Genomic DNA, 22,382 nt, shown 5'->3' with positions numbered 1-22,382 from the left:
TTTATGACTTGTTGCATGCTTAATTTCCAAGCTTTAATCATCTTGATCATCTGGTTGAAGTTATAACTCAATTAAACTATTCAAGAGAATAAGATAGCTAGAAACGTATTCAGTCAGAACACACAGTAGATTTAGAGATAAACATACTTGTGCTTCACTACTTTTTATAACCAACGCATCCACCCTAGAAATAGGAGCATATGTGACATTAGCATTCAGAAATGTTGAATAATATGATCAGAGGAACAAAAACCTAATGCATCTACATACATTTGGTTTGTAAACAAGCATTCCTATCATCTTCATTTCACCCTTACACCTTCACACACGTGTTCATCTTACATGGAACCAACGCATACCCCTAGTGTTTAGCACCATTCATTCATAGATCCCTCTGTTTCACTTGAACTCTTATGTTCTCTTGCATACATGCATTGAGATTAGTGTAGATAAACCTCTCTTGCATTTATCTAGGATCTTTATGAAACTGAAACAACGTAAGGCCTATGTTAGTCTATCATAAAATCCCTGTGTTCAAACTTGGACTTACCAGGAACCTAAATTAGATTTATACTTGGATCTGATTTAGGAGAAGCTTGTGTGCATTATAGAAAGTGTAACGCATCATCTCTTCTTCTCATCTAGAGAAATTCATCATTCATCTTCATCCATCTCAATCTTACTTTCCACCTTTACTTATATACACTTTTAAGCACGAATCATGAAGCATGAATAACGACCCGGAGATCGAGAGGACCTTTCGCTGAAAATGAAGAGCAAATAAAAAAATGAGACAAAGGAATAGGGCTCAAACGATGGCAAATCAATAAGATAAACCAAAAGAACCACATGCAGTAATCAATGATAATGTAGATGCTCTCGCCAACCCCATTCTTTTGGCTAATGATCACAATAAGCCCATCAGGGACTATGCTTTGCCAATTCTATATGATTTCTCACCTGGGAATGCGACCAACACTAGATGGATCAAGGTTTGAAATGAAGTCTGTGATGCTCCAAACGATTCAAATAGTTGGTCAATTTGGAGGAAGATGAGGCAAAGATCCTCACGCTCATTTAAGAAGTTTGAACAAAATTTTCAATACATTTGTATTCCCCAACATTACTTCTGAAGAAGTTCAGCTTACATTATTTCCATTTTCATTGTGTGACGACACCAGAAAGTGGGCATATTCACTTGAACCTGGTGAAATCACATCGTGGGAATAATTTATGGAGAAGTTTATGAAAAAATACTTCCCCCTACAAAAAACGCAAAAAGGAGAAAGGCGATCATAAATTTTCAACAAGAAGAAAATGAAACATTCAACAATGCATGGGCAAGGTTTAAAAGACTAGTGAGAGACTACCCGCATAATGGACTCCTTGATTGCCTACAAATGGAGATTTTTTATTATGGCCTAAATTCGGCATCAAAACAACTGTAAACGCTACCGCAACGGGAGTTTTTTGGACAAGACTTATGTTAAAGCTAAAAATATTCTATATCGTATCTCGAAAAACCATGAAGATTGGAAAGAAAGTGAATATGGCTCAAGATCAAATGAGAGAGAACAGAGTAATGATGTCATCTCATCATTTCAAACGTAGGTGAATGTGATGACTAACGTATTGCAAGCGATGACCATGACTAAAACCGATGCAAGAAATAGGCCAGTGAATGTAGTTATCCAAATGGCTAACGAGAATTGAATTCTCTATGAAGAACCTCAATCATTCGAGGTATGCCCGTGTAACCCATAATCGTCTACTTTATCAAAAAAAAAAAAAAAAAAAAAAAGCCTTTCTGAAATACCTACAACCCTAGTTATCATTAAGCATTCTAATTCATTAAGAGGGTTTAAACACATACCTTTGAAGAACCTCTTGAATCTTGATCTTCATCTGCAATCTCCTTTTCCTTTGATTGTGAACCACCACAAGGTCTTCCCTACTATTCTCTTAGAGTCTTAGATTGAGTTGTAGACTCAAAACAAGCTTGAATTAGGGAAAAATGGAGAGGAGGTCGTTGGTTTACCGATGTTGAAGACTTTCTTCAACCTCCAAAATTTCTCAGCAAATCAGTCAATTGCATAGGAGTCTTTCAACTGAAGCTTATATGATATATCATGGAATATCATGCAATCGAATTGCATCAAATTCTGCCAGCTTCAACTCCAATTTTGGTAGTGAGAAGTGAGTAAGGTGCTTGGTTAGAAAGTAGAAAAATCCCACTTTTGGTGGGTTTTTTCCATTTTCCAATTTTTCATTTTCTTTTAATTTTGAAACTATTTACAAAATTAAATCTCAATTTCGGTTTTCAATTTTACAATTAAAACTGAAATTTTATCAATTTTACAAAAATTAATTCAAAATTAATTTTTCTAATAACATCAATAGTTAATTAATTAAACAATTTAATTAATTCTAATTAATTTAATATCAAATATTAAATTAATACAACACTAATTCCACTACTTTGAATCCCTATTCATGAATTTAATATTTAAATCATATTTAAATATTAATTGATTCTCCTATTTTGTTTAATTCCAAAATTAAACTTGTAATTATGTTATATATAATTACTAATTCCCTTAATACGAATTTGAACGTCTCAAATTAAATTATCACGATATTCTAAGGCTAATCCATTTGTGAGCTAGTAGAGGGATCTAATGGACCTACAGATCATGGGCTCCAACGATTCGAGATTAATTAGCTAAACTCTTTACACCGAATTAACCCTCATTCATTAACTATTGGGTTACTCTACTAAAGCCTAGAGTTGGACTCCCCTCACTGTAGATATATTGTATCCACTCGATATAAACCATGATTAGTAAGTTAACTCTTCACTGATTGTTCGTAATAACGGTTGAGTCAAAAGGTTGTTTACCCCCGAGATTACTTTTTGTTTCCTAAGTCCCACTGATCCTCTAATGAACAATTGGTTTTTGATCCGATCATCAAACCGAGTCCCTCTCGAGCCAATGAGAGGGTGGGGCCCCTTGTTCAAAATTCAGAGTCAGCACTTAAGGGAACAACGCCTCTCTACTATCCCTGAAAGCGGGTAGGAGGGAATTCCATCTTGCACCCTATGTCCCTGATGACGAATAGAAATGCACGTTATCATAGTGTTAAGTTTTTAAATAATGTTGGATTGTGTTGATGAAATATGTTAAATTGTGTCCATTAAGCATAAATTCTATAATATTGTGGTCGCATGCATTTAACACATTAGAACTATTGATTTTTGTATTTTTGTGTAGAATATACGTTAACGCAATGTAAAGATTGCGATCATAGGAATTCATTGGTCGAGCGTAACTTCATCGCAAGACTTTGCATTGATCGTGCTCTCAAACATTCACCCGAGAAGGATCGTCGCAACTTGGTCAGCACAACATAGTAGGCGCATCTGGGTGAAAGGCCAATTAAGAGCAATGGGACAAAAAGCTAATGACAGTCGAATCTAAATTAAGATGACAGCCGATAATTGTCACGAAGTACATTCAACTTTATCGGTGATAATTATTCGGCAGGTCAATCAGGAATTAAAGCTGTCCCATCTGTACAACCGGGAGAGAGAAGCCGTCTTTCACCATTGATACTCTATAAATACCAAGTGCATTCTTTAGAAGAGGGGTTCACGATATATATAACCGGTTCACCATTTTTACAACCATTTGCTTCTGTTCATAGTTTTCTTCCATTTTAAGGCAGAGCAAGAGAAGAGTGGTGGCGCCGGAGATCGCCCAGGGCAACTCGAGAGAGAACCTTGGGGCGTAAGAGTAGAGAGCGGGTCGACTCTCGCGAGAGCGAGAATATATTTAGAGCACGAGTAGAAACAGTGTAAACGCCTGGCAGCAAGAAATTGCTACCAGGCTCTTTACTATACTTGCATCTTCATATCTATTCAATGGAAGTTCTATTTCTACATCTGCTTACTCTTTTAATATGCATGAGAGGTGGTTTACTGTTGTATACATGTTGCATGATCGCAAACATAAACGCATTCTAGGGAGTGTTAGCCGAAATCTTTCTCAACCCGTTCACCGCATAGTCATCGCATTTCCCGTTTACCAACTCTTTTCAAACTCTGCCGCATTTGTTATTTATTTTTAATCAACGCAATCTATTTTCACAAGTCCCTATGTTCGACTCTAGACTTATCAGGAAACTCAGAGGAATTTACACTTGAATTCCGCTAGGGAAACTTGAGTGTACAACGCAATTCCATCAACGTATATCATCCATATTTCCATTCAATAAAATAACGCATCAAATTTTTGGCGCCATTGCCGGGGACTTCGGCAAAATAGTTTGTTAACGGTAATTTTTTTTTATTTCTTTGCAGAACTCTCAATCTCTGGCGAATTACGACCCGGAGATTGAGAGGACTTTTAGAAGAAGACTAAGAGACCGCCAACAACAAGAAGAAGAAACACCAAGAATGGCGGAGCAACTGGACGCAAGGGTCGCTACGCGAAACAATATAATGGCTAACCCCATCCTTCTAGCAAATGACGCAATAGACCCATCCGGGGACTATGCGTCACCTAACCTCTACGATTTCTCTCCAGGAATCATGGGCCGGCGTTAGATGGATCAGGTTAAATGAAGCCGGTAATGTTGCAGATGATCCAGGCTACTAAGGTAGTTTGGAGGAAGGCGTGGCGAAAGACCCGCACGCCCACCTCCGAAGCTTCATAGAAATCTGCAACACTTTTGTGTTCCAAAATATCTCAACCGAGGAAGTTCGAACTAACTGTGTTTCTCTTTTTTTGAATGATCAGGCGAGGAATGTGGGCATATTCTCTCGGAACCGGGAGAGATAACTTCGTGGGAATAGGTGGTGGAAAAGTTTATGAAGAAGTATTTTCCACAACTGAAGAACGCTATGAGAAGAAAATTAATAACAAATTTTGAACAAGAATATTGACGAATCGCTCAGCGATGCTTGGGCGAGGTTTCAAGCGGCTGGTAAGAGACTGTCCACACAATGGCTTACCAGATTGCCTACAAATGGAAATTTTTCTACTAAGGATTGAACCCCTTTTCGTAGACCTCTGCCAATCGGTAGCCGCTGGTGGTCTGCTCGACAAAACATATAAGGAGGCTAAGATTATACTTGATCGAATTTCCAAAATCATGAGGATGGAAGGAAAACGATCATAGATTTAAGAGTCAAAGAAAACGACGCAAACAATGGGTCATCACATCCCTACAAAATCAAATGACTGCAATGATGAGTTTAATACAAGGCATCGCAATTAATAATACGGAGCGAAGAAAGGGCAGGTCAGTGCAATTACTCAGACGAACGCAAGTTTTGTCATTTACGTGATGCTCACCCGATGGAGGAATACCCAACAAAACCCACAGTCGGTATGCTTCATGAGAGATAATCCCTTTTCCAATACATACAAACCCCGGGTGGAGAAACCACCCCAATTTTGCTTGGAGAATCAACAACAAAATTTTCAACCTATGGCGCAAGAAGAAGTGCCACCAGGATTCTTTCAACGCAACAACGGTCAACCGAGCATTCAAGCAAGTAGCTCACAACAACCACCGCAATCCACTCTTCTTTGGAGAGCTTATTAAAGCAATATATAGAGAAAAACGAGATAGTGCTTCAAAGATCAAGCCACGTTCATTCGCAATCTTGAATTACAGGATGGGCCAGATTGCAAAGTGAGCTAAAAAAATAGACCGCAAGGAGCGTTGCCGAGCTCAACTGAGCTCCCTCGCAATGTTGGGGGTAACGGGAAGGAACAATGCTTAGCAGTCTCCTTGCTAAGTGACGACATGACTGCGGAAGTAGGGGAGAAGCGTATTGCGACCAACTTGATTGTGGTGATAATCGAAGACCTGCTAACCTATAGTTTGGAGAAGCCCGAGAAAACAGACCCTGAAGTTACGTCCACCCTTAAGCCTCTGGATCTTGAGACAGAAGAAGTCCAACCACCAGTAACTCTGCAAAGATTGAAAGAGGAACAAATTGAGGAAGAAAATATCGCAATAGTGGTTGCAGCGCAAAATGCTATGATCCCACCTAAAATGGGCGACCAAGGAATCTTCACGGTCCTATGCTCTATCAGAGGGACCTTCAGTGGCCAGGCACTATGCGACCTTGGGGCAAGTATAAACATAATGCTGTTGTAAATCTTCAAACAATTGAATGCCGGCACACTTACGCCCACAAGGGAAACTCTCCTACTCGCAGACAGATCTCGAATACATCCTGAAGGAAAGTTGAAAAATGCTGCAATTTCAATCGATAAATTCATCCTGCCGGCAGACTTCCTCATTTTGGATTATAAAGCGAACGAAGATGCGCCCATCATATTGGGACGACCATTCCTTTCAACCGGTCGCGCTCAAATTGATGTGCGCAAGGGGGAAATTGTAATGAGTATTCATGGGGAAAAACTCCAGATTAAGGTATTAAAGACCCTAGAAGACAAAGAAAAGAGAGAAAAGCCACCATGGACGTGAGTAAACCAGCCGGAAATAAGTCGTCCCTACGTTATCAAATGATCGCAACATATCAGGGACGCAAGTTTTGGGAAACATAGATTCTTCAATTCTTTTCTCCACTATTCGGAATTTTTACTATCTTTTCAAATTCTGATCTATCCTTATTTTACTATCACTATCTTTATTTCAAAAAAAAAATGCGATAACGAGTTTTATTTTTTTAAAATAATTTGACCCTCTTTGTTTTTCTTGCAACGATCGAGGTGCTGGATTGCGGAGATGTTACGCGAAGAAGCACTTATCTTATTCCATCACTGCAACCCAAAGAAGAAAGATCGCTACAAAGATGGATGTGTCAATATAATGCGGGCGATAGCGTAAAATTTGAGGGTGTACTCTTCCTTATCTTTATTTCAAATTTTGCACTATCACATCGCATGTTAGTTTTTCAAGTTTTATCACCGCATTTTCTTTAATCACTGCAATCATTTGACATAGATAAATTTAGTGAGTTACCGCATTCTGTTTCTTTGCCAAGTATGATTTCAATGATGAAAAATATGCTTCTATTTCTTTCGTATATATTAGAGTCAACTTAATCTTAAGATAGTCACCTCGTGAAATATTTCTAGAAGTTAGAGGTTTGCTAGCTCTCTTTCAAACTCTCTTTACAACGCATTCTAGAACATCGCATAACTTATTTTAATCTTTTGGCAATGAGAACATTGCCGTATTTTAAATTTGGGTGTGAGGTATTTGTTTCCGACCTTGCTATTACAAAAAAAAAAAAAAAATTTTTTTTTAGAATAACAACTCCACTGTCAACGCAAAGGGTAAACTCATGTTGATAAGAGTTAAGTCTGTCTCTTATACACATCTAGATGTGTATAAGAGACAGAGCCAAAACGAAGGCAAGGCACTCGGATCAGCGCAAGGTCAGAAAAAAATATCAATGAAGAAAATTTTTGTGCAAGGATAAAATCATTTGTCACCCCGGTAGAAATTTTTTTTTTGAAATAAATCATACGATGTTCCAGAATTTAGTAAAGTTCTTTTGAAAGTTAAGCTTGCAGTCCCTAGGTCTTAGAAATATTTTAAGAAGAAACTTGAATAAGACTTAAGAAATTCTGGTATATAGGACTTGAATGAAGTATCCTTGAGAAATCTAGGAAAAGAACTTTGCAGTGGACTTGCTAAAGGAATCTTTAGCTTATGCCTGAGGACAAGCATTGTTTAAATTTGGAAGTGTGATAACGGGCAGAAATGCATATTATCATAGTGCTAAGTTTTTAAACAATGTTGGATTCATTGATGAAATATGTTAAATTGCATCCATTAAGCATAAATTCTATAATATTGCGGTCGCATGCGTTCAGTGCATTAGAACTATTGATTTTTGTATTTTTGTGCAGAATATGCGTTAACGCAATACAAAGATTGCGATCATAAGAATTCATTGGTCAAGCACAATCTCACTGCAAGACTTTGTGTTGATCGTGCTCGCAAACATTCGTCCGAGAAGGATCGCCGCAACTTGGTCAGCGCAACATGGTGGGCACATCTGGGTGAAAGGCCAATTAAGAGCGATAGGACAGAAAGCTGATGACAGTCGAATCCAAATTAAGATGACAGCCGATAAAGGTCACGAAGTACATTCAGCTTTATCGGTGATAACTATTCGGCACGTCAATCAGGAATTAAAGCTATCCCATCTGTACAACTGGGAGAGAGAAGCCGCCTTTCACCATTGATGCTCTATAAATATCAAGTGCATTCTTCAGAAAAGGGGTTCACGATATATATAACCAGTTCACCATTTTTACAACCAATTGCTTCTGTTCATAGTTTTCTTCCATTATAAGGCAGAGCAAGAGAAGAATGGTGGCGCCGGAGATCGCCCAGGATAACTCGATAGAGAACCTTGGGGCGTAAGAGCAGAGAACAGGCCGACTCTCGCGAGAGCGAGAATATCTTTAGAGCATGAGTAGAAACAGTGTAAACGTCTGGCAGCAAGAAATTTCTACCAGGCTCTTTACTATACTTGCATTGTTATTTTGTATTTCATCTTCATATCTATTCAATGGAAGTTCTATTTCTACATCTGCTCACTCTCTTAATACGCATGAGTAGCTAAACTAGTTGAATGGATTGAGAATAACTAAGCTAACATGACCTAGGAAGTTCATTGCTTGCGATTGTCTTGTTTTATGCTGTGCAAAATACCCTTTAGAGTTACTCGAGAAAGAGCTGTCTCTTATACACATCTAGATGTGTATAAGAGACAGGTGCAAAATACCCTTTAGAGTTACTCAAGAGAGAGTCTAAAGAAAGAACCTAATGTCTCGAGAGAGCTAGGTTAGAATCTGGACTCGAAAGAGTAAGATTAGGCTTGCATAAACAAGAGATAGGGACTTAGAGATAAGCTTTGTTTGTCAACTTGCATCGCATGCATCCTAGGAATGGGAATGATATTATGTGGTCGCATATTTGTGTGAATGTCATGTTGTCATCACATAAATAGAGATAGAGGTTTATGTGTAAACTCTGTAGACTTATCGCATATTTATCGCATGCGTTCTAGCCTTAGAAGCCATGGTATTCGCACCAAGAGGTGGTTTACTGTTGTATGCATGTTGCATGATCGCAATCATGAACGCATTCTAAGGAGTGTTAGCCAAAATCTTTCTCAACCCGTTCACCACATAGTCATCGCATTTCCCGTTTACCAACTCTTTTCAAACTCTGCCGTATTTGTTATTTATTTTTAATCAACGCAATCGACAAACCAAACACTTTATTTATTTTTCTGGTTACTGCAAATTTTTCATCAAAATTACCAACGCAATCTATTTTCACAAGTCCTTGTGTTCAACCCTAGACTTACCAGGAAACTCAGAGGAATTTACACTTGAATTCCGCTGGGGAAACTTGAGTGCACAACACAATTCCATCAACGCATATCATTCATATTTCCATTCAATAAAATAACACATCAGTCCCCAGCTATCTACCCTGTATTACCCCTAAAATGGAAGACTTATTGAGTAGGCGTTGTTGAGCCAACCTTCACCTATACAAATCTAAGGATAATCCCAAATAAACAGGAGTTCATCGTTAGCTCAGGATTAAGGTCAAGTTACTTAGGTCATCGTTGTAAAATAGTCAGTCTTATACAGTAAACAGCGTTATAAAGTAAGAGTGACTTATTTCTTGGTCCGATCTTACGCGAACTCATTACACAGGATGCTCCCACTCCTCATATCACTACATGTACGCATTAGGATCACTTTGTCTGTAGCACTTTACAAGTCCTTGTAACAACTAAAGAGTGGGTCGCATCCGATAGTGTTACCAGAATAAGGCACCCAACCTTATTCGTATACTATAGATCATTTAAACAATTTAATCGAACCTGATCCACTCTTATGTCTCCATATAAAGTTCAAGTACTAATGTAATATTCATTGATCTTTTAGTTTATTGGATTTATTTCTAAAATGAAGTAAGCAATTCATATATTAAATAACAACTTTATTGAATCAAACTTAATAACAAATTTGTTGAATTTCGGAATAAGTTTATTGTTTACAAACCACGAGTTTTAGGACATAAAATCCAATAGAAAGAAGATCTGAAGAAAAAACCCAGTAAGACTACGATGAGACACAAAAAAAAATTCTTTTAATGAACAATGACACTCAACCCATGCAGAAATCACGAATACCATTGCACAAAGTCCAAGAGGAACATAGAGACTTATCTGCGACAGTTTTTACATCGAAGGCGTCAAATGAGGTGCAACTACCTCCATACCCATAAAGATTGAGAAAGAAAAATGATGAAAGCTAACTCCAACTCTTCCTAGGAGTGTTAAAGCAACTGCACATTAACATTCCACTCATCAAGGCGTTGGAGCAAATGCCAACTTATGCCAAATTCCTAAAAGATATTATATCAAAGAAAAGGAAGATGGGAAATTACGAGGCTGTCGCATTAACACAAGATTGTAGCATCATTATCCCACCAAAAATGTGAGTCCAAGGAATTTCACCATTCCCTGTTCCATTGAAGGAGTTTATATAGGGCACGCTTTATGTGACCTTGGAGCCAGCATCAATCTTATGCTTTTTTCAATCATCAAACAACTGGGAATAGGAGAACTTGCACCTATTACAATCGCCCTACAACTAGCTGACCAATCCTTAGTACACCCAGAAGGAAAATTAGAAGATTTGCTCGTGAAAGTAGATAAGTTCATCCTGTCAATTGACTTCATTATTTTAGAATACAAAGCGGATAAAGATGTACTCGTCATTTTGGAAAGACCCTTCCTATCGACAAGAAGAACCCAAAGTGATGTGCACAAGGATGAAATCACCATGCAAGTCAATGGCCAGAAGATGAATTTCAACATCCTTAAAGCAATGGAAAACCCTGATGAGATCAACGCATGTGAAGGAGTTGACTTGGAAGAGGTTTGGCCTTGTAGGTTGGAATTTGAAATGAATGAAGAAATGGAATTAAAAGATGAGGCAAATGCAACATTTGAATCTTGTTATGAAGTGAAGGAGATGCAAAATATTTTTGAACCTTTGGGTTTGGAAGATCGAGAAGGAAAAATCAAGCCTTCGCTTGAACAATCACTAGTCTATGAATTGAAAGCACTCCCCACCCACCTAAAATATGTGTTCCTTAGTCAGAATGATACTTTACCGGTCACTATCTCAGCTACAATCTCAGAAGAGAAAAAAGATGCTTCTTTGAAGGTTCTGAAGAAATACATCAAGGTGATAGGATGGACCCTTGCTGTTATCAAGGGAATCAGTCCATCCTATTGCATGCATGAAATCAGACTCGATGAAGGAAAAGGAGAATCTATTGAACACCAGCGCAGGCTCAACCCTGCGATAAAGGAAGTTGTAAAAAAAGAGATTATTAAATTGTTGGACACAAGAATTATTTTTCCCATCTCATACAACATGTGGGTTAGTCCCGTGCAATGCATCCCAAAAAAGGGCAGATTGATTGTAGTTCCCAACCAAAATAATGAGCTAATCAACTAGAACAACCAACCAAATCCCAATGCGTATAGTTATAGGTTGGAGAATAAGTATGGATTATAGGAAGCTTAACTTAGCTACCTTCTTTTGCTTCCTAGATGGCTATGTGGGATATAACCAATATCAAAAGAAGACAACTTTCACTTGCCCATATGGGACATTCGCCTTCCGGCACATGCCCTTGTGCTGTCTAATGCCCCAAGCACCTTTCAGAAGTGTATAATGGCCATCTTTTTTTATTATCATGAAGAGTAAGTGGAAATTTTCATGGATGACTTCTCAGTATATGGCAAGACATATGAAATATGTCTAGCAAATCTTGAGAAGATTTTAAAGAGATATGAGGACACCAACCTGGTTTTGAATTGGAAGAAATATCATGTTATGGTAACTGAAGGGATTGTGCTCATTCATAAGGTGTCCAAATCAGAATTAGAAGTGGACAAGGCATAAATTGATGTCATAGAAAAATTGTCACCGCTTACCAACGTGAAAACACTATGAAGCTTCCTTGGGCATGCTGCATTCTACTGTAGATTTGTTGATGATCTTTCAAAAATTGCATGACCATTGAATTTCATGTTGGAAGTTGGTAGACCATTTGAACTTGATTCAAACTACTTGAGAGCATCTGAAACATTAAAAGAAGTACTAATCATAGCACCAATCTCGATCGCACTCGATTGGTCAAAACCATTCGAATTAATGTGCGATGTGAGCAATTATGCGATGGGTGCGGCCTTAGCCCAACATATGGACAAACTTATTCATTAAATATCTTATGCAAGCAAAACCTTCGATAGTGCACAAGAGAATTATACAACCATGGATAAGGAATTGTTTGCAGTAGTATTTGAATTGTTTGATGTAAGGGGAATTGACTTATGTGCCCATTCTCACCCTCCAATGGCCATAGCTTCATTCTAGTAGCTATTGATTATGTATCAAAATGGGTCAAAGCAATCTCATGCGCTCTAATGATGCGACAACAGTCTCAAAGTTCCTACACAGAAATATTTTTACTCGCTTTGGCACCCTGTGTGCCATCATAAACGATGAAGAAATGCATTCCTTCAATCGCATCGTTAGTATACTTCTAATCAGATATAATGTTTATCACAAAATCATGACAGCTTACCATCCTCAAACGAATGGTCAAGCTGAGGTTTCCAATTGAGAAATCAAAGCAATACTTGGAAAGGTTGTCAATTCAACGTGAAGGGATTGGGTGCAAAAGCTAGATGAGGCATTATGCGCTTATCGCACAGTGTATAAAACGCCCATCGAAATGTCTCCATATATAATTGTATTTAGAATAGCATGTCATTTGCCTCTGGAGCTTGAACATAAAGCATTCTGGGTAACCAAGAAGCTCAACTTCAACATGGAAGCCTCAGGTGAAGCGAGAAAATTGCAGTTACTAGAGGTAGACGAATGGAGATTACAAGCATACGAAAATGCCAAAATCTACAAAGAACGCATGAAGCGTTGGCATGACCAATGCATTAGTAACAAAACTTTTGAGGTTAGCCAAAAATTTTTGTTATTCAACTCATGACTTCATTTATTTCTAGGTAAATTGAAATCGTAATGGCTGAGACCCTTTATTATAAAATAAAGCTACCCTCATAGAGCGGTAGAACTGACATATGAAGACCAGCATTTTGACGCTACGAAAAGTTCCTTCTGCCCACTGCATTGCAACGTCACAACGCTAAGGCACAGAGTTGCAATGCTACATTATAGACGCCTTTGTACTGTTTCGAACTCCTTAAAAAATCCATTGTTTTTCCGCCTCGATTTCTCCAGAATCCAGTCACAAAGCATCACGAATGACTCAAGGGATTTGAATACAGACTCGATAGCTTAATTATGCCCCAAAACACAGGCCTTTACAGATCAAAATTCATAAAGAAAGTCATAAACTCTAATAACTAATTCTGAAATCATCCATCAATGCAATACCTCATTCAACAATAATTCATCACATGAAAAAAATCATAGAATGCAAATACCCACCATTGGTTGTAAAATCATTTTAAAAAATGGAAATTTGGGATCCAAACCTATCTCTAATACCAATTGAAGGATCTCAATGAAAGGTCCTTGAGCGGAAGCGATAGATCATCCCAAATCCCATTTTTACATAATTCAATTTTACAAAGAAACATACATATGCATTTAATTATAAAATAATACAACACACATATAAGATGAAATTGCAGAAAATTCAATTGGGTTTTAGAAACTTACCTTTGAAGACATTTTTCAAGAAAAACAAAACCCCTCTTTTCTGTGCAAATCACGAACAACTCCAAATGGGCACTACCAAGAAAGAAACCTCAGTATTCTCTAGTGAGAATCCAAGAGTATGTGGTGCTCTGGTGATTTTGGTGAGGAAAGGAAATTTTAGAGAGGAGAAAGGAGCAGGGAATTTTTCCTTTCACTCATAGAACTCTTCTGTGTTTTCTATCTTTTTCTTTTTGTAGGATGATGAAGAAGAAGATACAGGAATAGTTTTTCCACTTACGTGAAGTGGAGAGAAAAATGGGGGGGAGAGAGCTACAACTCCCTCCCATTATTTAAATTAAATTAAATTAATAAATATATAATTTATTTATTTATTTAATAAATAATTTAATATATATTAATATGATATCACCTTATCATATAATATATATTAAATTATATGTTATATCAAATATAACATAAAATCTATAGTTTTAATATTGTATTATATACAATATAACCTATAGTTTCTTTTCTTTCACTAGTGACATTTAATATAAACCACATGTACAGTAAATTTAACAATTTGAACACAATTCATAAATATTAATTTCCTCTCATAAATAGTCAATATTAAAATTTAATTAATTATATCATATATAATTAATTCCCTCAATTAATTTGAACAATTCATATTAATCCAAAAACTAATTCTCATATAAATCTGGTTGAGCTACCGAGGGGACCTCATGGACCTGTAGCTTGAAACCCTATTGGTATGTGAATAATTAATTAAACTTTTTAATTAAATAATTCATCATCTGTTAACTATTGGGCGCTTCATTAAAGACCGACAGCTGCACTTTTCGCACTACAAATATATTTCTATATCCATTGATATAACCAATCAACAATACGATGACCCTTCACAAATTGCTCGTAAGTACAGTTGGGCCAAAATTACCATTTTATCCCTGTAGTTACATCTAACTCCTTAAGTACCACTAATCCCTCTAATGAACAGTAAATCATAGTCCAACTATGATGAAACCCCTCTTGGGCCAGGAGATGGTGTGGCATCACATTGTCCCAACATTGGGGAATGAGTGAATTCCTTCTTGCGTAGCTGTGTTCTCAGCTCCTCAATTAGACGAATCCTTAAAATGGTAGGCTTGTTGAGTCAGCGATCTATCCATTCTCACCCATACAAATCAAAGGATCGCTTTCATAGGCAGCAGTTTACAACTGACTAAGGATTCATGTCATGTTACCTATGGTCATCCTGGTGATATGTAAGTCTTTATTATGAACGACGTTATATGATGAGATTAAACATTTCGTGATCTGATCTTATACAAACTCCTTTGTATAGAATATCCCCGCTCACATGTCTCCACATGAATGATTAGGATCAGATCATTTGTAGCACTTTACAACAATTTTAACATCTACAAGGCGGGTCATACTCGTAGTGTCATCGGGATAAGGTATTCAGCCTTATCCATCCACCCGTATGTTTTAAGTTACAAGATAACCCTAGATTATAGTTTATTGGTTTGTGGTTAATGTAACTAATTTTGAAATAAAACACCACATATTTTATTACATAAATAAAATATTTGTATATTACCATTACAAACTATGGGACCCTACAAGATTTAAGGCATCAACCTCAACATCCCTATCGTGAGTGACAACTTGTGGCTACAACCATTAAAAAGTGAAGTTCGTGGGAATGTGCAATCGGGTTAGGGACCATCCACTGTTGGGTTGGGAAGTTCAACTCGACCGCAATGAGCCTTTGAAGGCTGAAATTTCCCTATGATGTCAGTAAAAGGTTGGATAACAAACTTTGGTAGGGGCAGATTAAAATACATAAACGTGTGTGAGAGGAGGTCATCCGTACAAAAAGCTCCTATGCAGAGCATAGGACCTCCACCCTCAATATACGCAAGGAGGAGATGAGTAGAATGATCGTTTAAATTTGTTTTCTTATGTTGTAATTCAACGGATGGGTCCCATGATGCTTTAAAGGTGTTTACTTCCTTTTGCACTTTGATCTTACAATTTTATTTATATATATGTTGTTATCATAATCTTTATGATTGGGTATTGGAACACTACACCTTGCATCTTGCTCATGACTCACATCTACTCCTTGCTTCAGGGGGGGTTTTCCACCTGTGGCTAGCTTTGAGAGATAACAAGAGCTTTTAAATTATTAAGTTATCAACTTGAGTCCCATGATGCTTCAAGTGTATGAATGAATATTCAAGCTCTATACTGATGTTGAGATGGAAGAGATTATTATCTAGTTCCAATTTTTATGATGTCTACAAGATCTGAAATTTCTAACTTGATTCTTCCCTCACCATTGGATGATTCATTGCCACTTGATCTTACATCCTATGTTGCACAAGAAGATTGTTCATATTTTGAATTGTGTCATATCACATTGCTTTTTTTTTTTTTTCTTTTTTCTTTTGAAGGGTTGCACATCCCAATTCAAATGTTGTTTTTTATTAAATTTCATTTTTTTATTAATATGTTGTTTTCGATAAAAAAACAAAAGCTGATATATACTTACTAATAATATATAGTATAATGATATATATTAATATATTATTATTATAATGTAATTATATATATATAGATTAACTAGTCTTGTTTTATTGTATTTTAGAATAAAATATCAAAAAAAAAAATTTAAATACATTTAGAACTAAACTAGTTAATGATGTTTTTCGCCAAAACTTTGACACAAACAAACGCTCTGTTCAAATTAGAATCTATAACTATCCAAAATCGAATACTCTTATATCGAGATTGGGCTATTGCTCCTCTTAGCTATTGTGAAAATTTTGGCAATTTTATTTAAGAAATTCAATTTCATGCAAGGATTCCTAAAATTAGTCTAAGGAAATAATTACAACGAATGTTAGTTGATAAAAAATTTCACGGTATTGACTAGATTAATTGATGAATAAGTGATTTAACTAAACTTAATGGTTGGGCACAATTATAGACTAAAAGTACAATGTTGTCAGAAAAAGCTCACATTTTGGCGGGGTTGAGCATATATATTGAATTTATCTTAAACATTGAGGAAATAGTTTACATACAAATAAGTAAAAACAATGACAGACTTAAAAAATAAAAATAAATAAACAATGACAAAAATGACTTAGGGATTTCAAAATTCCTTCAAATAAACAACAACAACAATGACTCGACAAAAATAAATAAATTCCTTCAATACAACTGAGCTTCAAGTCGCAGCAATACTTCCCCTTAGGCATTTAAAAATTTGGCAAAATAGTTTCTTTCTGTGCAAATCATATGTATACTTGGATTTGCATGTAGGCTTGTCTTAATTAAACGACACCTGACATGTTAATCCTTAATTAGTGTTTCTAAGGCTGCCACTTAACCCACTTACTATATGATTTAAGTTGAACTCTTTAGCTTAACTTCATCGTATGGGGCTTGCGATCACTTAAGCCCTTTCCTGATCAACGCATATTCCTATTTATCATTGCGTCATCTGTACGACATCATCGTTGCAACAGTCCACAACCATCTCATTTGCCAACTTCTAAGCCTTTTTGTTAATACTTACTTTGCGACCCTCCTAGCACCCTGTCTTTGTATCCTCTTAAAGTGTTTGCTTAGGCAACTTGGTCACTTGCACACTGCCTATATTGACCCTCACCAACCTCATTTGAATTTGGTCACATACTTCTTTACGAACCTCGACCAACTCTTACTCACACGAGAGCCAGCTTTAACTTCTTCCATGGCCTTCACCATGCTTCATGGACCATACTTAGTTGTAATGTCCCCTTCTTAGACTTTTGGCCACATAGCTTGCCATAACTTCATCGCATAAAATTTTCTGTTTTCTTTTAAGTGTTAATTTCCCTCTACTTCACCCAAGAGCTTAATATTCCAAACTAACAATACCTTTCTGATCTCTTAACACCCGAGTGCTTTTAGAAAAATTTTCCTCATTTAACCTTTACCTACATACACGTTTAACTTTTCATCCATTTCAACTAATACGAACATCATAAATATATACTTACAAGAGCTTAAATACATAATTAAGAGGACTTAAACATAATTAACTAGTAAAACAAGTTTAGGGGTTTACAATACGACACAATACCAATGTGTAATGGCATTACACATGTCTACTGGCCATTTGCAATAAGAATGTTCACCATAAAAGATGAATAAATAATAGATGAATAAGATTTCTATCCTTTCAACTTAATGATCACAAACAAACAGGCTAGTTCATCATAACAACTGCATTAAGCCGCAATTTTCTTTGGATAATACTACAAATAAAAGAACTTGCAAACAAATGAAGTTTAAAGCTAAGCACAAAAAGTTGGAAGAACTGAAAACCAGTGCTTGAGACGTTTCCTATGCTCGGTCGTTAGATGATGCTCTCGCATTCACATGTCAACTGGTCCAAATGGATCATCAACAGACTGTGAATCTCCAACAAATGAATCAAACCTGGGTCTTGCTGGCTGATCTCTTCCAAGAGGAAATTGCCAAAATGAATCAGAATTCTCGTACAAGATGTAAAAAACAACAACTGATGCCAAGAATAGGCTTACGAGCAACACATAGATCTGCCACTCTGCAAATTGAAAGCACGGTAAATTAAGCGTCAAAGAAAAGAATATCATAGATGGAGCAGGGAGAGAGATAGAAAAGAAAGAGAGACCTTTCCAGTCAGCAGGAACATTTAGCTTAGTAACCACTGCCCCCCATTCAACTGAACTAGTAAGAACAACCCTATAAAAGAGAGAGAAAACATGCATAAACAAATACCCAAATACTGGAAGAAAAAACATGTTTATGAAATAGTTCAAACGTGTCTGAGAGTGATTCTAAAATAGTTAAAATCACTCTTAAACATTCTTTTAATCATTCAAAACCAAATTTGATAATAAGAGAATTACATTTTAAGTATAAAATTAAATATTAAAATAATTTAAAATAATTATAGACGTATTTCAAAGTGATTTTGAAAATGACAAAATTGATTAAGCACTCTTAATAGTTCACCTTTCACTGGGGCAAAACTCGAGAGTTTTTATGGATGTACCCAGATGCAGCCTCTTGCTCATATGACTAACCTCCATTTTCTTTACTTCAGCCACACATACGTCCCCATCCTTGCTTCCTCTAGAAGGAAAATTATCACACTTAGAAAGAACATTGTTATCGTAAAACACATTGAAATTGCAACAAAAACGTAAAATTAGAAACTTGGTATACAGAAAAGACAGAACAGAAAAACTATTGAACTGTTTCAGATGATCTTGCTAACTTGTTGCCACTGATATCATCAAACTTGAGGTAGACACTTGGTATACAGAAAAGACAGAACAGAAAGACTATTGAACTGTTTCAAATTATCTTTGCTAATTTGTTGCCACTGATATCATCGTACTTGAGGTATCAGGCAGTAATTTATCGATTGTTCTAACATAAATTACAGAATAGTGATTAAAAACAGACAGTAACAATCAATTTGACAATGAGATGCACTTACAAAGCCAAATATTTTCCATCTCGACTGATGGACATTATGCAAGCAGGCTTTCTCAGCAACCTCTTATACCCAATTCTTTTCCAATTACTGATGTCCCAAACGGCGGTGACAGCCTTCTCACCTGTTCCAAGAATACAACCCATTCAATTGGATTATTGGAGCTTGATAATATGAGCTCTGAAAAGAGTCGTACCTTTTTGGACGGTACAAAATAAAAATGGTTTAGTCCCATCCTTAGAAAATCGACAGAGCTCAATTTTTTCATCCTGAACAATCCAAATAAACATGTTACTAATTACGAGAAAAATGCAATAAACACAAAATAGCAGGTAAAAATATCTACCATACCGCACTCCGGGTCAAAGTAGTTATAGGAACTCCATCGTCAGTCTTCCAAACTCTTGCCGATCCATCATTGGAAGTAGAAGCCAAGAACTCTGAGTCTAGGCTGGAACAAGATTAAACTAAGTGTCTAAGTCATTAATCCGGCAGAGGGAAGATAAGCCAACAAATACTTGCAAAATTTTCGTCCACCATAATCAGAGTCACAGATAACAAATTTAATTGATGTTTTATGGGTTATTTATGTAGTTCTGCTAGCAACAGGAGAATGTCAAATGGTCTACACAACATTCCATACCACCATGCTTTATGCATAGATCTGAAGATGTTGTGAACACTTTCCTAATAACAATTCCAAAAGATCAGGATAAGAACTGTGTTCACAAAGCAACCCATAAAATATGAACACACAAATTTTATTGTATGAAAAGATGTCCTAACAGAAATATATATATATATATATAGATACTGTGTGAGGAAATAAACAGAAATATATATATAGATACCGTGTGAGGAAATAAACAAACAGACATGTTGCCATACGTCGAGAATACACCAGCAATAGACAACTTCATGGCTCACCTAAAGTCCATATCCTTCACAGATTTATGCGCACTTGGTTCATCCAAAATGGGGCGCAAGCTTGGCCACTCCAAGATTCTGAGATGTCCATTCTGTAGGTAATTTGATGTCAATATAAATCCACCATGTTTTTGAGAAAGACGAGAATAAAAAAGAACCATGAATTCCATGAACTAGATAACAGATTTGTCCTTACCACCCCACCAGTAGCAAGTTTAGAACCATCAACACTGAAAGTGAGGCAAGTCTGAGGACCGACATCTTTCAGTGGAGGCAATTCTTTTATCAACAGCTTCACATTTAATTCTTGACCACACAGTTCAAATAATCTACAAGATGAACCAAGAGAGCACTAAATCTTCAAATCTTCAAATCTTATCACAGAAACTGCCAGTTATAAATTAATAAAGACATTAAGTGAAAATGAATTGCCAGAGCATCAGGCAAACATCCACTCACTCAAACTGCAGGGAAAAAAAAATCTAAACTCATTGTACTTTTTTTCATATCCCTAAAGTCCGGACAAACTTGTGCACACCTCAATTATTCTCACGTGATAACTATTTGAATCTACTATATTTAGTTGTCAAGGTAACTCATAATATATTACATCCTAATTAGGTGACCAGTGACCACATGACTTAAAACACATTTCCACCAGCCCTTTATTATTTACATGGTAGGTATCTAAACCCATTATACTACCAGATCAAATTTTATGTGTGTGTCTGAGGCCGTGTTTTAACTAGAGCCAGCAGCAAGCAATCATATCTCTTGTACTAAAACAAATAGAAAAACGGAAACCTAATCATTAGTAATGACAGAACCCAGAAGATAACTTGGACAGAAAGTTATTCCTTAGAAGAAGCTTGAAATTGTCGTTTGAAAAAAAAAATGTAAAACTCAATTTCATATAGGAACCCAATTTTAGCAAGTACATTATCAAGGAACTTGAATGGCGTTTTCTATATGAAAAACAAAAAATCACAGTTTACCAATCAAGATACACGAAATATAGAGAGTCTCAAATGTTTATACCTAAAAATTGAACTTACTTGCATCCACCTTGAGTAGTAGAACAGACAATTTCATCTCCAGTGGGATGAACAGCAACACTGACAAGATCGCCATCGCATTCTTCAAACGCAAATTCAGTCTACAAACAAAAAATTAGGTCAAGAAACAAAATCGAAAAACCCTAGCTACCTACTTTCAATTATCCTTAGTTACGCAATTATTAGTGAAACAGAAACAGAAGAAGGAGAGCAATAAAGACAGAGGAAAGGATCAAACCAGAGGAGATGATGAAAGAGAAGTGGTTTTGGGATCAAACGAGAAGATCTCAAACGAAGAAGGAGATGAATCCGGTCGCCTGGACCTCCCAATAAGCGCTAAATTCACATTCTCGGGCCTCCGAATCCACGACCCACACGAAACCGGACCTGGATTCGACCCGCCGCTGCCCATGATCAAAATTTCACCGAAGAAGTTGAACGGAATCGGAAGGGGAAAGGGGCGTAAAATTTAATACCGTCTCGTCGGAAACCAGACAAAGGCAAATTAATCGTTAGAGATGAAAATGGAGGGAAGAAGAACGAGTTTCAACTTCCATATGAAAAGCTCTCTCAGTTTATCATCGTCCAAAATTTCGTTTCTTTTCTCTTTTTCTTTTCTTTTTTTTTTTTTTTTTCCAATTTACAAAAAGTCAACGAGTCAATACTTAGCCGTTTTCCATCCCGTACCGTCTCTAATCCGACATGTCGGGACGGGGAATTCGACATGACGTACAAGCTTATTGAAGGATTGGAGCATGAAAAATAAATAAATATGGGAGTTGGTGGGATATTCCCCAAATATTCCGCGGGAAATGCGATGAGGGATCGGACGGCTGCCGTCGTTCGATGAGACTCCATCTTTCTTTTGACTTTTTCTTAATATATATATATATAGAGAGAGAAGAGTTTTATTATTCAAAAAGAATCAACCATGCGGTTTTATAAAAAGGGACAAAATTATTTTGACTTTTTGTTTTATCAACTTTGTACCTCATCAAATCATTTTGAATAGGTATGTTAAAGCGATAAATGAATAATAAATAGTAGAGAACA

General features: G+C 36.5%; 1 protein-coding gene across 1 annotated transcript; it reads right to left on the bottom strand.

The window, feature by feature from the left end:
• Window positions 1-17,884: 17,884 nt before the first annotated feature.
• LOC120075117 (SEC12-like protein 1) lies at window positions 17,885-21,921 on the bottom strand. Its single transcript, XM_039028290.1, has 10 exons — window positions 21,568-21,921; window positions 21,330-21,430; window positions 20,471-20,603; window positions 20,275-20,366; window positions 19,699-19,798; window positions 19,544-19,616; window positions 19,351-19,471; window positions 18,861-18,980; window positions 18,517-18,587; window positions 17,885-18,429 (listed from the first exon to the last, which is right to left on the bottom strand). The coding sequence occupies exons 1-10, from the start codon at window positions 21,739-21,741 to the stop codon at window positions 18,239-18,241; spliced, it is 1,176 nt and encodes a 391-aa protein (XP_038884218.1). The 5' UTR covers window positions 21,742-21,921; the 3' UTR covers window positions 17,885-18,238.
• Window positions 21,922-22,382: the final 461 nt, after the last annotated feature.

This window comes from Benincasa hispida, chromosome 4, assembly GCF_009727055.1.
Source record: "Benincasa hispida cultivar B227 chromosome 4, ASM972705v1, whole genome shotgun sequence".
NCBI lineage: Eukaryota > Viridiplantae > Streptophyta > Magnoliopsida > Cucurbitales > Cucurbitaceae > Benincasa > Benincasa hispida.
The sequence above is the reverse complement of the archived record's forward strand: the minus strand, read 5'-3'. Positions and strand labels throughout refer to the sequence as shown.